Genomic DNA, 13419 nt, shown 5'->3' on the forward strand with positions numbered 1-13419 from the left:
TCTCATCTGGTTTAATGCAGATTTCTTCTCCCCTCACATATCCGGATAATAAAAATGAGCAACGTGTGCGGTTGAATTACCGTTTTTAAGAAAAGTCACTGAAGCCTCAGTGATTTTGACCCCTTTTCACAGCTGATAAAAAAAAAAAGTAGTTGTCTGTTATCCTCATGGATAAATTTTAAGTACATGTCTACATACAATATGGTACCCAGAAGGATAATGATGATGATGATAAATGGATCCAGAGTTGTACTTTTACCTTCATTTTTTTTCTACCATTTAATCTTCATCCACTAAAAACAGCAGGAAAAAGAGAAACTGTAACCTTTTTTTTTTAGTTATTTAACTACATTAAAGCCAAAACAGACTTAAAGACATAGCTGCTTTCTTATCTTCCTGAGCCAAACAACTTTCAGCTAAACATTGACACAATTAACAATATCAGATGACATATTACATTGATAATGCGTAAAAGAATGCATAATTTAAGGGTGAAATGTATTACAGTAGATAAGACGCATATAAGAGTAGCTGTCTCATTCATATAAAGCATCTGTTTCCAAAGTTGGTCTTAGAGAACAGCTGTCCAGCAGGTTTACAATCAGTCCCTGCTTCAACACATCTCACTCAAATTCACTGGATCCAACAGCCTATAAAGTTCTGCACAATGACTATTTAAGTCAAGTGTGTTTGAGCAGGAAAACACTGCAAAACTGCAGGATTGTGGCTCTAAATGACTAGGACATGGACACCCCCTGGTATAAAGCTTGAACATATAAAAACACTTCAAACCACTCTATGTTCATGTTTACATTGAGTGGGTGTCCACATTCAACATATATATGAAAAAGGTGAACATAGGAGCGATATATTTTTTATTTCCCTGTAAACAATGTTTCCACTTCTTGCAAATCATGTCATTGCTGGATTGCCCTTTACCACAGATAGCAGGTAATAAATTACACCTTCCACTTTCTGGTTACGTTTTGAGTGATAAACTACAGGGGTGGAAATTCATATGACATTTTGTTTTTTGCATGGTATAACTAGTTCCTTCAGAAACGTTTAGACATTTACATTAACCTCGTGGGGGTTTAAAAATCAGAATGTCGTCAGAAAACTACCGCAAATTCGGGGGGAAAAAAAGCTAAAGCCCGAAATTTGGTTTTGTTTGGAGAAAAAAAAAATCACGGTTTATCTGCTGTATTGTCATAAAGAAAGCCTAAAATATTTGCGATAAAATGGACAAAATCGATTACCATGCTCTTACTATCCTCTCGTCACGTTTATATTCCTGCAGACATGTCGGGAGTCCGCGCGAGCGACATGAGCTCCGCTTCACCTGTTGTCAACCAGCAGCACGAGCAGCACGAGCAGCCTGTCAAGTTACCATAAAGGGAAAAATAAAATCTTCCGGTTACGACTTCACAAAATAAAAGTGGCATCCGGGTTTTTTTGTTTTTTTTTTTGTTTTTTTTTTTGGGGGGGGGGGGGGGGGGGGGGGGGGGGGGTATTTTTTATTTTTCTTCATTATTATTTTTTTTATTTTTATCTATTTATTTATTGCCAGGAGAGGTTCTTACAGTATACTGTATGTCATACGGGTCCTAATTGTAAACAAAATTAAATTATCTTAAAATCTGGCATTTTGAAAAATGACATTAAAAATTGAAAATTTACGCATTAAAAGTGGCTAAAAATGCTACAAATTTGGCTATCCTAGCCAAAGAAATTAAGGGTATGAAGGTGTTGTTACCACTAATTTCTTTCACGAGGTTGTCAAAATGAATTTTTATACAGCGAATAAATAGTGGGATAAACTAAAATTAACTTTTTAATTTTTCAAAGCAGTAATGAATAAACAACAAAGTCAGTACTCAACATACCATAAAAATCAGCAATTTGCAAAAACATGAAGTAGAATTTTTATCATCAGGGGTCCATGAGCGAAGTTTTTACTGGTGGGTTTTTTTTTTCTTTTTTCTTTTGCTTTTGAGCTTTTTTAATTTATTTTTTTTTTTATTATCTCAAACTTGGCTGTAGCTCAGCAGGAGAACAGTTGTCATCATTTGGAAGGTTGCTGAGTCAATCCAGGTTTTCTATGACCGTATGCTGAAGTGTCCCTGAACAACATTTTCACCACTTGACACTTACCCCTCCACTGGGGGACCGAGGGATAGGGCTAGGGCTAGGGGAAGGGTAAAACATAGTATTGAAAGAATTGAGAGCCTAACTCTGCATTGCCCTTGTAGTAGGTTTAATAGAGAACAGACATAGAGACTGAATGCAGTGAGACATACAGAAAAAAGTGTGACTCATATTTGACATTAAAATACCACAGGCTCCAGTTTTGATGTGGATTATAACATAATATGTTAACCAAAAACAGTAAATAAGTGGTCAAAGTTCTGGAGAATATACATATTGTAAACAAGCATTTCACTATGTTTCATGTTTATTCTTAGAAATCCTATAATTCCTGCGTCCTCTTACACCTTTTTGATCCCATAATTATAGTTCAATTCTAAAAGTAGCTAAAAGTAAATAAAGAAAGAAAGAAACAAAGCTCTGGTATGAATCATTGTGTACATCAACCTACTCAGTGTAAAATCACTCCACGCCTGTAGGGGGCAACACTTACGCATCTTCACGTAATTACGTCAGAGGTTGAAGGTCACGAGGCTGACAGCGCCACATGTATTTTGTTGTGCTGTTGATGCTGGACACCAAGAAAGTTATATTACTTCACGTACAATCTACACGGTGAGTTTCTAATGTGGTCTGGGGATTTTATTAAATATGACAGCCGTCATTTCTTTCATGGTGAAGTTAATTTAGCAGCTAAATACCACGTGGCTCCATTTAGATGAAGAGTAAACGAGCTAAGTCCAGTTCCAGTTTTGGACATTTTGACATTAATGTGTGTTCGGGGTTTTACAGACAGCTGATTAAAACGAGCTTTTAACGGTAATACAATACGTTTCTACTGTTTTCTGCCTCTGGTTGGGTTAATTTTAAGCCTTATAGACATATAATCATCATCATCAAGTACTGTTGTCTATAGAGCTATGTACAACTGGAACACATTGTCAAGCAACATTATCAAAGCAAACAGTCTGTTTTAAAAATTCTTTTTAAAAAAGGCATCTCCAAACACATTAAATTGTTGTGTCATAAATATAGACTTGATGATGGTAAATACCATTTAGTAGCCATTGTTCAGTAACCACTCTCATCACTGGATAGACAGCTTGTAAGAGACCATAATGAGGAAGGCTATCCCTCTTTTAATGCAGGAATAATAACAGACTGTGTGACCACAATACCTAATGGAGATCAAAATACAAATTCAAATAATCACTGAAAACTACAGCAGCTGGCAGCAATCTTAAAATTTTTGAGGATATGAATGTGAAAAGTCCTCTGGTTTTAGATCACTTGGAGCTTCTTCTTTTTTTTTTTTTTTTTTTTAAAGTAATCTGAAGTACACGCAAAGGTTTGACATTATAGTTGTGTGAAAAAAGGACGTATTACATTAGTGAAGCAATGTAATACTTTATATATTGACATAGAGATGCGTTAATTTAGTACAACGAGGGGCAGACCACTATGCACCTCTACAGCTCTGTTATAAATATGTTTCTCTGTCAGATTTTTAAGAATGAAACCTGTTGCATTGATCCTGTCACAGGTCGTCTCTGGACTTAGGAAGCAGACCACTGGGGTGAAATGAGGAACCTGAAGCTGCTGAAGAGCCTTCAGAGCACAGAGCTGCAGGGTCCAGGCTTCCCCCAGTGTTTCTCTGTGCGTGCAGACACTGGTTCGCTGCTCATCGCCTCTCAATACTCCATAACAGAGTATGACCCCCGCACTGGCCAGGTGCAGTACTTGGTTTTTTATTTGTGTTTGCAGGCAGCATGCTTTCATTTCACTGACTGAGCTTACCAAACGATCAGCTCAGTCCTTAGTGTTATCTTATTTAGATTATGCATCAGTTGTTTGGTCAGGTACTAACGGGAAAGGGATTGTATTAGGTTGTCCATACAGAGCTAATGTAACTTTAATACACAATAATTTAGCATGCTTAACTGTGAATTACAGATTGAAGTATTCCTTATCATCATTTATTCATAATATTTTAGTTACAAAAAGTCCTGAAATGATTTACAGGAATTTTTTTCTGATCAACACAATTATTGCACGAGACAAAAAAGCAGGACGAGGTGTGCGCTGCCTCTAGGCAGAACTAATCCGTTTCAGCGAGCAGTGTTTTATCGAGCTGTGGTAGCATGGATTGGATTGCCAGGATTTCTGTTACTGGAAAATAATACAAAAATTTTTCAAAAGAAACTTAAACTGTTTTTGTTTACAATACAGACATGATAATGATCTAGGGTAGATAATATTGGAGTATGTTTAGTTATTTAATTAGAGCTATTTTGTGAATGATCAGTAATGTTTTTTCTTTGTTGTTTTTTTTCCTCTTTTTTTATTGAGCTGTTTTGTTTGTATGTTTATGTGTGATTGTGGGTGTGCATGGTGTGTAAAATTGTTTATATAAATTGTAATGTAATATAGAGAAGACACCAGGAAGAGTAGCTACTGATATTTCAGTCGCTTTTTTCCAGGCTAATGGAGATCTTAATAAATGAAATGAAATTAACTTTCCTGCGGTTTCATCATTAGGTTGTGAATGAAGCCTCATTGACAGCAGACAGTTATCTCCCAGAAGATGGCACGGGGGTGGTGGTCGGACTACAGGATCTGGCTGAACTAGAATCAGCATGTTTGGCCACAGCAGGCGGTGACGTTGTTCTCTTTAACCTCAACACCTGCCAGGTTGGTGATGATGAAGCATTAGAAAGTTGGATTTTTAGGCCTCATTTTGCAAAGTGCTGTTTCTAATGAGTTTGAAATAGTTAAAGATTACATTGGTGCTGAATTATTATGCGAATGAGAGCTCTTTAAAAATTCTGCTCTTCTTAGTTGGAGTGTGTCGGCAGTGTTGACAGCGGTCTCACCTCGATGAGCTGGAGTCCTGATGAAGAGCTTGTCATTCTGACTACTGGTAAGAGGAACATGGTTTGTCATGAGAAACATATGTTGATAAAGGTTAAATGAAGAAGACTTTCACCACTTGTTAGGTGTATGTAACAGTCACAAAGCCTTGACAACAAAAGCAGGAGAATGACAGTGTTGGGTAAATACAGCATCAAGTTTTAGTACTTTATTATTTTTTATGTAAGGGAAATGACTTTTTATTACTCAAAGTAAAAATGAAAAAAGAAGTGAATGCCACAGATACGTTTACTTAAATCCACAACAAATCGCAGGGCCAAACTAAATCTGTTATCAGCATATTTGATTGGAGCTGTGGGTTCTTAGGGCCTGATTTCCTTTCCATCCATCCATCCATCCATCCATCCATGATTTCCTTTCCATATGCAAGAATTGTTCCATCATTATTAAAGGGTGGGAAAATTGAATCAAAAAATCAATTATCGGGATTTTAAAATAGATTTTTTTTTTTTTGGAAAAAATCCAATTTTTTTTTCAAATAAATGAAAGTAATCCTTTCTAAAATATTTGTTATTTTTATTGGTTTCATTGATGTTTATACTGGTCTTCTTGGGCCTTATAGCAGCAGAATGATGGTCTGGCTACTGTGTTGTTTTTTCCTATTTGAAATTTAAAAAAAAAAAACAAGCAAAAGAAATAATTTATACATTTGTTTGTTATTAATCTACAAAAATCAGCAATATCGAAGAATTATGAGAATGTCAATTTAAATCGAATCGGAACGAAAGTACATTGTTATCACAGCTTTAATCATAATTATATCAAATCCGAAAAACGGGTGATCTGGGAGACACATAGATGCCTTTTGATAAAGTCCTGAAAAACTGACACCTGCATGTTGACCTCTCTGTCTTAAAGGTTTGACTGGTGGAAAGCTGCTTTGATGGAAAGTCATTTGTAGGTTCTGTCCTTAAATAATGCATCTTTTGACAGTGGCTACAAGCTTGTCAGATGTCAGTCTGACCAAAACCTGTTTGTCTTCAGTCACCCGGTTTGGCTTTGCAGTTGGTTTTGGGCACATTCATTGCTTTATATGTTTTTATTCTATTCTTTTTTTTAGATATGTGCTTTGATATTCAATTCAGCTTTATCTGAATAGCGCCGCTTCACAACAATGTTGTCACAGGGCACTTTACATACACATGATTTCAGGCCAATTCATACAGAATGATATATTCCTCTTCCACAGGTTCTAAAACCAGTTTTCTCCAATTTCTGACTCGTTATTTTATCGTTATATGGACAAACGCGCGTCTTTTTAAAAATGTGAACTCACAGTCACATTATTTTTATAGAAGCATCTTTTTGCGTGGCGAGAGAAGTAAGAGGCACCTGAGCTCAGCAGAAATGGTTTAAATACTAAAGCAGAACATGTGTAAGTGTTGCAAACCATGTGTGTTCACAGGCCAGGAAACTATTATAATGATGACCAAAGACTTTGAGCCAATAACTGAGGTGGGAATCCATCAGGATGATTTTGGTGAAGGTACGGTACCTCCAGATGGACTTACTTTACATTATTTATTCCCTTTATAAGCCACAGAAATTAATTTGCTGTAAAGGCTTTTTTATTTTGCTGAATGAATATATAATTACCTCCAGAGAAATGTTCGTTCACGTTGCTTTGCAGGGAAGTTTGTGACAGTGGGCTGGGGGAAGAAGGAGACTCAGTTTCATGGCTCAGAGGGGAAACAGGCGGCACAGAGGAAGCTCCAGGTCAGTGATGATGCCTTCAAACAGCACAAAGGGTTTTTAAAGAATAAACCAAACCAAAAAAAACACAAATGTGAAATTATTTTGGATGGTGTAAATGTTTTCCACAGGAGGCGCAGCCAGCTGTAGCTTGGGATGACCGAAATCCTCGGGTCACATGGCGAGGAGATGGTCAGCTCTTTGCCGTCAGTGCCATCTGTCCTCAGACTGGAGCCAGAAAGGTTCGGGTCTGGAACAGAGAAGGTGTCCTGCAGGCCACCAGCGAACCCATCAACGGCCTGGAGCAGGCACTCTGCTGGAAGTAAGATGTTTTACCTAACCGCCGGTAAATAAAGTGGCTCAGCATGATTATTTTTAAATCTTGCCGTGATGTTTCAGACCTTCGGGAAGTCTGATCGCCAGCACTCAGCGTCACCCCAACAAACACAGCGTAGTGTTCATGGAGAAGAACGGGCTGCTGCATGGAGACTTCACTTTGCCATTCAGTAAAGACCAAACCAAGGTTCACACTCCCATTTGAATGTTTCTTTTTGTCTCGATTAACAATCTAGAGTTGTATTTAGCAGGTAAGAGCAGACTGTTTATGACGCAGACGACGGTGTTATCAGATTATGGTACTGTGTGCGTGTGTGTAGGTGAAGGAGCTGCTGTGGAACAACGATTCCACAGTTTTAGCTGTATGGTTGGAGGACATGACTGCTGGGGAGGACGGTCAGATCAGCAACTACAGTAAGTCCAGAAATCAGAAACGTTTACTGTTTCTACAGTTGTGCTCATATATATTCATCCCCTTTCATTTAAAGTTGAACTATTATGTGCATTTCAGGCTCATTTATTTTTATTTCTGAGACCAGAAGGGCTGGGATTGATCGAGTTATTGTCACAAATCGCTTTATTTACTTCAGACCGACCCTCTCCGTAGGCTGTCAGATCAGTCTGTGGGCAAAACGAGTGGATTGAGACTCTTCCGCATTAAGCCCCGCCTCCCGCCACTGCACTACATCGGGGGCGCGCACCGCACCTGCTTTCGCCGTCATTGTAACATCTCATAAACAGAAGGATTAGGCTAATATGAACTCAATAAAACTAAATACAATGTCAACACATAGCATACAGCCCTACATGTTGGAACCTGAATCAGAGCCTGAAAACAAAGTGGAAAACAGCAACCCACAGCAACAAATGCAGCAGGATGTCTCTCTTTGGTAAACTCACCAGCCATCGTTGGAAATAATTTTATCCCACGTTTTCCACCCGCCTGATGTATTTGTACATGCCCTTGTTAACCAGTAGAAGGTAACCAATCACCGAACCTTATCCCCCGGGACGTCACAAGGATTTCCAAGTAGAAAAACTCACTAAAACGCCACATTTTTCGTTGCCATGGAAACCAAACGGAGAGAGTGCTGGACCTCAAACTCAAAACTCAAACATGCGTTTAGGTGATAAAAAACAGTGCCGTTCACATGTCTGATGAGGATTCAACACTGTAACACTGTAGAAGGCTCAGAAAACTCCAAATACCATAATAACACCACTTTAAAGAAAAGACTGAATTTACAACCGTCACTCAAATAACTGGAGACTTAAAACAGGAACAATAACTAAAAATGAACAAAAATATAATTCAGTAATATAAGACACTGTTTTTTCATTTAATTGAGTTGAAGAAAGAAAAAACAAACAAATGGGTCCTGGACAAATTAGAGCATTTTTCTGTTGAACAGTGGGACAAAATACCTGTCAACAGGTGCAGAAGTCTGACTGAGAGGAACAGAAAACACTTGACTGTAGCGGAAACATTAAAGGATTGTTCAACAAAATATTAGTTTATGAGTGATGTAATATGTAACAAATTATCTCATTTGTTTGCTTTTCAAAAAAAAAAATTCTATTGAACCAAAATTAGAAAATAATGTGATGATTTTCATATAATTTTTATTTATTAACTTTAGTCAATTTCAGCTTATTTTACCGGCAGCTGTTGTTTTCCTTCTTTAATGAAAGGGTATGAATAAATATGAGCATAACTGTATGAGCCATGTATTAAGCTCGATGAGAAGCAAGAAAAGGATGTAGAAAGTTTACATGAATTTACTTTTTATTTCTGCAGTCCAGCTGTGGACCGTTGGGAACTACCACTGGTACCTGAAACAGAGCTTGGACTTCGGCAGAGACCCTCAGAAAGCTCCGGTGTGCATCTCCTGGGACCCTGAGCATCCCCTTCGCCTGCATGTTGTGAACCGCAGCTGGACCAGCTCAAGCTATGACTGGGGCTGGACGACTGAGCGGAGTCCCGGCCTGGATGGCAGCGACGGCGCCAATGTGGCTGTAATTGATGGAGGTAAGGACCAATAAGATGAGAGAAACTGTAGATTTATTCCAACATGATGTTTATATCTGTGCAACTCCTCAGAAAAAATCCTGGTGACAACCTTCCGGCAGTGCGTGGTTCCCCCCCCAATGTGTTCATTCGAGTTCCAGCTGAAGTCTCCTGTCAACCAGGTGACTTTCCTGTGTCGGCCGCAGGCAACCAATCAGCTTGCAGCATTCACCGCAAACGGACAGATCTCAGTCTTTAGCCAAAGTAAGTAATGAACAGTTTTTCAGTTTAACGTCAGTATTGTAGGTAAAGTTTTACTAAAACAATGTTTGTAACTTTCATTCTAATGAGTTTACTTCAACAAATGTCTGAACCCTCTGAAATCAAGATTAATACAGGAATATAAAACTAGAAGTAAAAGATATAAGTAATAAACACGATTAATGCTTAAAAAAACCTGTGAAAACAGTTTGTGTCTGCTGTAATTTTCATCATTATCGACTTTAATGTTGTGTTAACTCTTTCTCCGCCATTGATGAGATATTCCGTCATTCACGTTACAACGCTTCCCCGCCGATGACGAGATCTTCCTGCAATCCGTGTTTTTGCGTTAAAAATGTGGCTGCGGCTGATTTAGTAAATAAACACAAATAACTGGTATCATATAGCAACACAGTAAACAACACTATCACCTTGATTTGAATTATGTGGCTGAAACAGTGATGCGGCTAATTTATATATTTTTACGGAAATAGGGAGTCATTTTGTGCTTCATGCACACACCTTCATCATGAAAAACATATGATATGATCAAAACAGCCTTCAAGAGGCAATCGATGTGGCTGCTGGAAAAGGAAAAAGAGCTGCTGCTCTCAGTGCGGCTTTTATTTAGTTGTGCTCTATAGCCAGGCAGACAGACAGTTGTGCTCATAAATATATTCACATTCACATATATATATTATCTCTCTCATACATACATACATGCATCCATACATACATTTTTTATATATATATATATATATTTATATATGTATATATATGCACACACACACATGAATATGTATAAATAAATAGATTTTCTTCCTTCCTATTATTTATAGATTGAAATCAGCAGAGGACGAGGACGTGTTCATATTTTTTTGTTCAATTTTTGCAGTGCTTACTTGTAGAAAGAGAATAAGATGGAATTATTTATTTATTCATTTATTTATTTATTTGTAATATAAGAGAAATTGATAGAAATATTTAAAGTTTGTGATATAATCTGCGACTTAAGCAAATTTTCTTCTAGTGTTTGTGACCCCTAACATTCTAAAAAATGTTAGGATATTTTCAAAGATGTTATTATTATTATAATTATAACATTTGGTTAACTGTGATGCTTTTTTAGTATTTATAAATAAAAAAAGGTAAATAGCCAATCAGTTTTGTACTGACAATAAATGTTTATGAAATAAGTTGTTTTCTGAGATTGTTTTTCAAAATGTTTTGTTTTTTTGTTTTTTTTTAACAAAAATGACCAATATTCAATAGTTGATAACTCAAGAATGAATAAAGATAGAAAAATAGTTTTTTCTTTATTTGAAAGGTCAGATTCTCTTCTTTCTTTTGATAAATGCAGTGTTAACATACTTCAAACACAACATTTTCAGCCGGCCTTCAAAGATTGCTGGATATTATCAAAATGCCTGGCGCTGGCTAGCAACTAATTCACAGTTGTCTGGCGGGGAAAGAGTTAATTCAATTTAATTAACATTTAATTGCCAATTTCACTTGTTTATTCAGTAGTTTATTAGTTTTGTTAAAGGTTTTTCTTACATCCATGCATTTGTTTCTTTTTATTATAACTTTTATGTGTTTATTTCTCTATTTTGTTTTTTATTTTACATTTTCTTAAATTTAAATGTTTTTTATTTTTTCTGCAGAAATTTAATTATTCCTGTTTTATTGTTTCTCTGAAAATACCAAAACAAACAAGGGTATATAAGTACATTTATAAATAAATCAACATAAAAGTCACAAGACTGTTGAGGCCGTTAGGGTACAATGAACTAATTTTCATGTTCATAAAAGCAGATGGAGATGATTTGAGCTTTGTGTCATGGCGTGTTATGCTGCTGGAAGTAGCCGTCAGAAGATGCTACACTGTGGTAGTGTTGTAAAAACATTGATTTTCAGATAGCAGTTGATACGGAAATTTAGTCTTCAGATAGATATTAATTAGTAAAATATCAATACTTTTATTCCACCTTGGCGTCTGCTGGTGCACAGGAAGGACCAGCTGCCTCTGCTTATTTTCAACAGGCCCACAGCAGGCAGCCCCGTCCACACAGCAGGACCTGGTGCTTAAAGTGTTCTCAAATTAGCAGATTTTCAGAACAACTAACGACAAATTAGCCAGTTTTTCCGATGCTATCAGAGATTTTAAATACTGACGTGAAAGCGTGTATCATTTAGTGCTTCTCAGTGAACAGCAGGTGCTGCTGCAGGCCCGTCCCTGTCCTACACCGCTGTCCTACACGGCAGCAGTCCCAGCGGTATTCAGAGGAGATGTCTCACTCTGCTCCATGACCAAACTAAAATCTATAGTTGCGTTAAGCTACCAGCAGGTAGCACCCTGGCTTACAGTCACATAATGATGCCTATTAATGTAGTCTACAGACAAAAAACATTTGAAAAGATAATTATTTTTAATCAATCTTAAATATTTAACTAGTTTGTTTTGTTGTCTTGATCTGTTTTCAAGTATTTTAGAAGAAAAAAAACATTTATGTAAATTAGAATGGCTGAAAGTTTTTTTTTTTGCCATTGTATATTTTGAACTGCAGTGAGGAAACAGAGAAAACTATATTTATAATAATATTTTACAATGTGTCTTCTTTATATTGAGCATTAATACCAGACTGAGTTTGAGTTTCTGCCTTTCTATCATCTCCAACCAGTCCTCCCATTGTGTTCTGACCTCTGACATCAACAAAGCTTTTTGGTCGAGACAACTGCGGCTCAGACCAGCTTGTCTGGCTTCAGCAACCATGCTATGTTCAGAGTCACTTAAATCCTCTTTCTTTCCCATTCTGACGCTCAGTTTCAACTACTTCAGGTTGTCCTGACCATGTCTGGATTTATAGATGTAATGATTGGCTGCCATGAAATTGGCTAATTAGGTGTTTGTGTTTACAACCAACTGAATGTGCGCTAGTTTGTGTTAAGCATATAAACTTAATGCATTTGCTTTCTTGACGTTTCTGCCTGAGAAAAGTTGTGTCTGTAATAAAATCTGGGACCAGACTGAAAACAAGATAACTCAACTCAGCTTTATTTATAAAACCCTTTAAAACAACCAGAGTTGAAACAAAGTGCTATACACAATCGGCCAAGATAAAAACAGAATAAAACTGTTCAAATGCAAATAAATAACACAATAAAACAACAGGTCATACAAGAAATACGGAATTAAAACAATAAAGCAAACTGAATAAATAGTAAATAAGATAAATAGTAATACAAATAACATCCCAGACTTAACGAGTAGAAGAAAACTGATTTGATGTTTGAAAATGAAACTATGAAGCTCTGAAACGATTTTCTTGTCACGTTTGTCTTTTTTATTTTTAATGATGTTTTGTAAAATGGTTTTAAACAGAGACGTTTCTTGCTATAGGTGAACTACGCGAATGCCTGGCATAAAAGCACGCCATTTTAAATGTCTGACAGTGACCTGTATCATAACAATATCTGCCCTTTGTAACAAACCGAACTGTGAGAAAAATCAGGAGAAAATTTGTGAATTTATTGTAATGGTTGGGCCGAACACCTTACAAATAAATGCATTGGAGGTGCAAACGTGAGACGGGCAAACAGCTGTCATACGCGGACATCACTGATGACTGAAAATGAAAAAAGCCAGGAAGCAGACATTTTGAGGATGATACACTGTAACTGTTACTCTGAATAATGTGTGTTTTTATTAGCAGTTATGCTGATAAGTGTGAGACTAAGCTAATTTAGCTTTACTTTAAGTGTCATTTTGTTGGATTTTCTTATTTGAAGTAAAAAAATTTTTATAAATACTTAATATTTTCTATTTATTGATATATAGACAAGTATAGTGTTTTTTTTTAAAAACAGTTTAACTTGAACTCAACTCAAAGGTCTTTGCTTTTACCTGCAGCTGGTTTTTCTCAGGAAGCGTAAGAGATGGTGGCATCTTAGTAGACCATCTGAAGGGTTAGGGATCACATCATTACTGTTTGACAAACTAGAGGCCCCCAAACAGCATCGTGCCTAGGGCCCCCACAAAGCTA

At 36.8% G+C, this 13419-nt stretch overlaps 2 protein-coding genes across 2 annotated transcripts in view; one reads left to right on the forward strand and one right to left on the reverse strand.

Moving 5' to 3' along the window:
• arhgef37 (Rho guanine nucleotide exchange factor (GEF) 37) overlaps positions 1-1367 on the reverse strand; it is a 45547-nt gene extending 44180 nt beyond the window's left edge. The window contains exon 1 of the mRNA XM_079249717.1: positions 1260-1367. The gene's annotated coding sequence lies outside the window, so the exon portion shown is untranslated. The remainder of the gene's footprint in view (positions 1-1259) is intronic.
• A 1308-nt stretch (positions 1368-2675) lies between these two features.
• Positions 2676-13419, forward strand: part of elp1 (elongator acetyltransferase complex subunit 1) — a 28339-nt gene continuing 17595 nt past the window's right edge. The window contains exons 1-11 of the mRNA XM_079250608.1: positions 2676-2763; positions 3692-3879; positions 4687-4839; positions 4987-5068; positions 6485-6565; positions 6710-6795; positions 6903-7093; positions 7171-7294; positions 7428-7521; positions 8906-9136; positions 9209-9379. Of these exons, the coding sequence (XP_079106734.1) occupies positions 3730-3879; positions 4687-4839; positions 4987-5068; positions 6485-6565; positions 6710-6795; positions 6903-7093; positions 7171-7294; positions 7428-7521; positions 8906-9136; positions 9209-9379 (1363 nt within the window). The 5' untranslated portion in view covers positions 2676-2763; positions 3692-3729. The remainder of the gene's footprint in view (positions 2764-3691; positions 3880-4686; positions 4840-4986; positions 5069-6484; positions 6566-6709; positions 6796-6902; positions 7094-7170; positions 7295-7427; positions 7522-8905; positions 9137-9208; positions 9380-13419) is intronic.

The sequence above is a fragment of the Telmatherina bonti genome (assembly GCF_933228915.1).
Source record: "Telmatherina bonti genome assembly, chromosome: 12".
Taxonomy (NCBI): Eukaryota; Metazoa; Chordata; class Actinopteri; order Atheriniformes; family Telmatherinidae; genus Telmatherina; species Telmatherina bonti.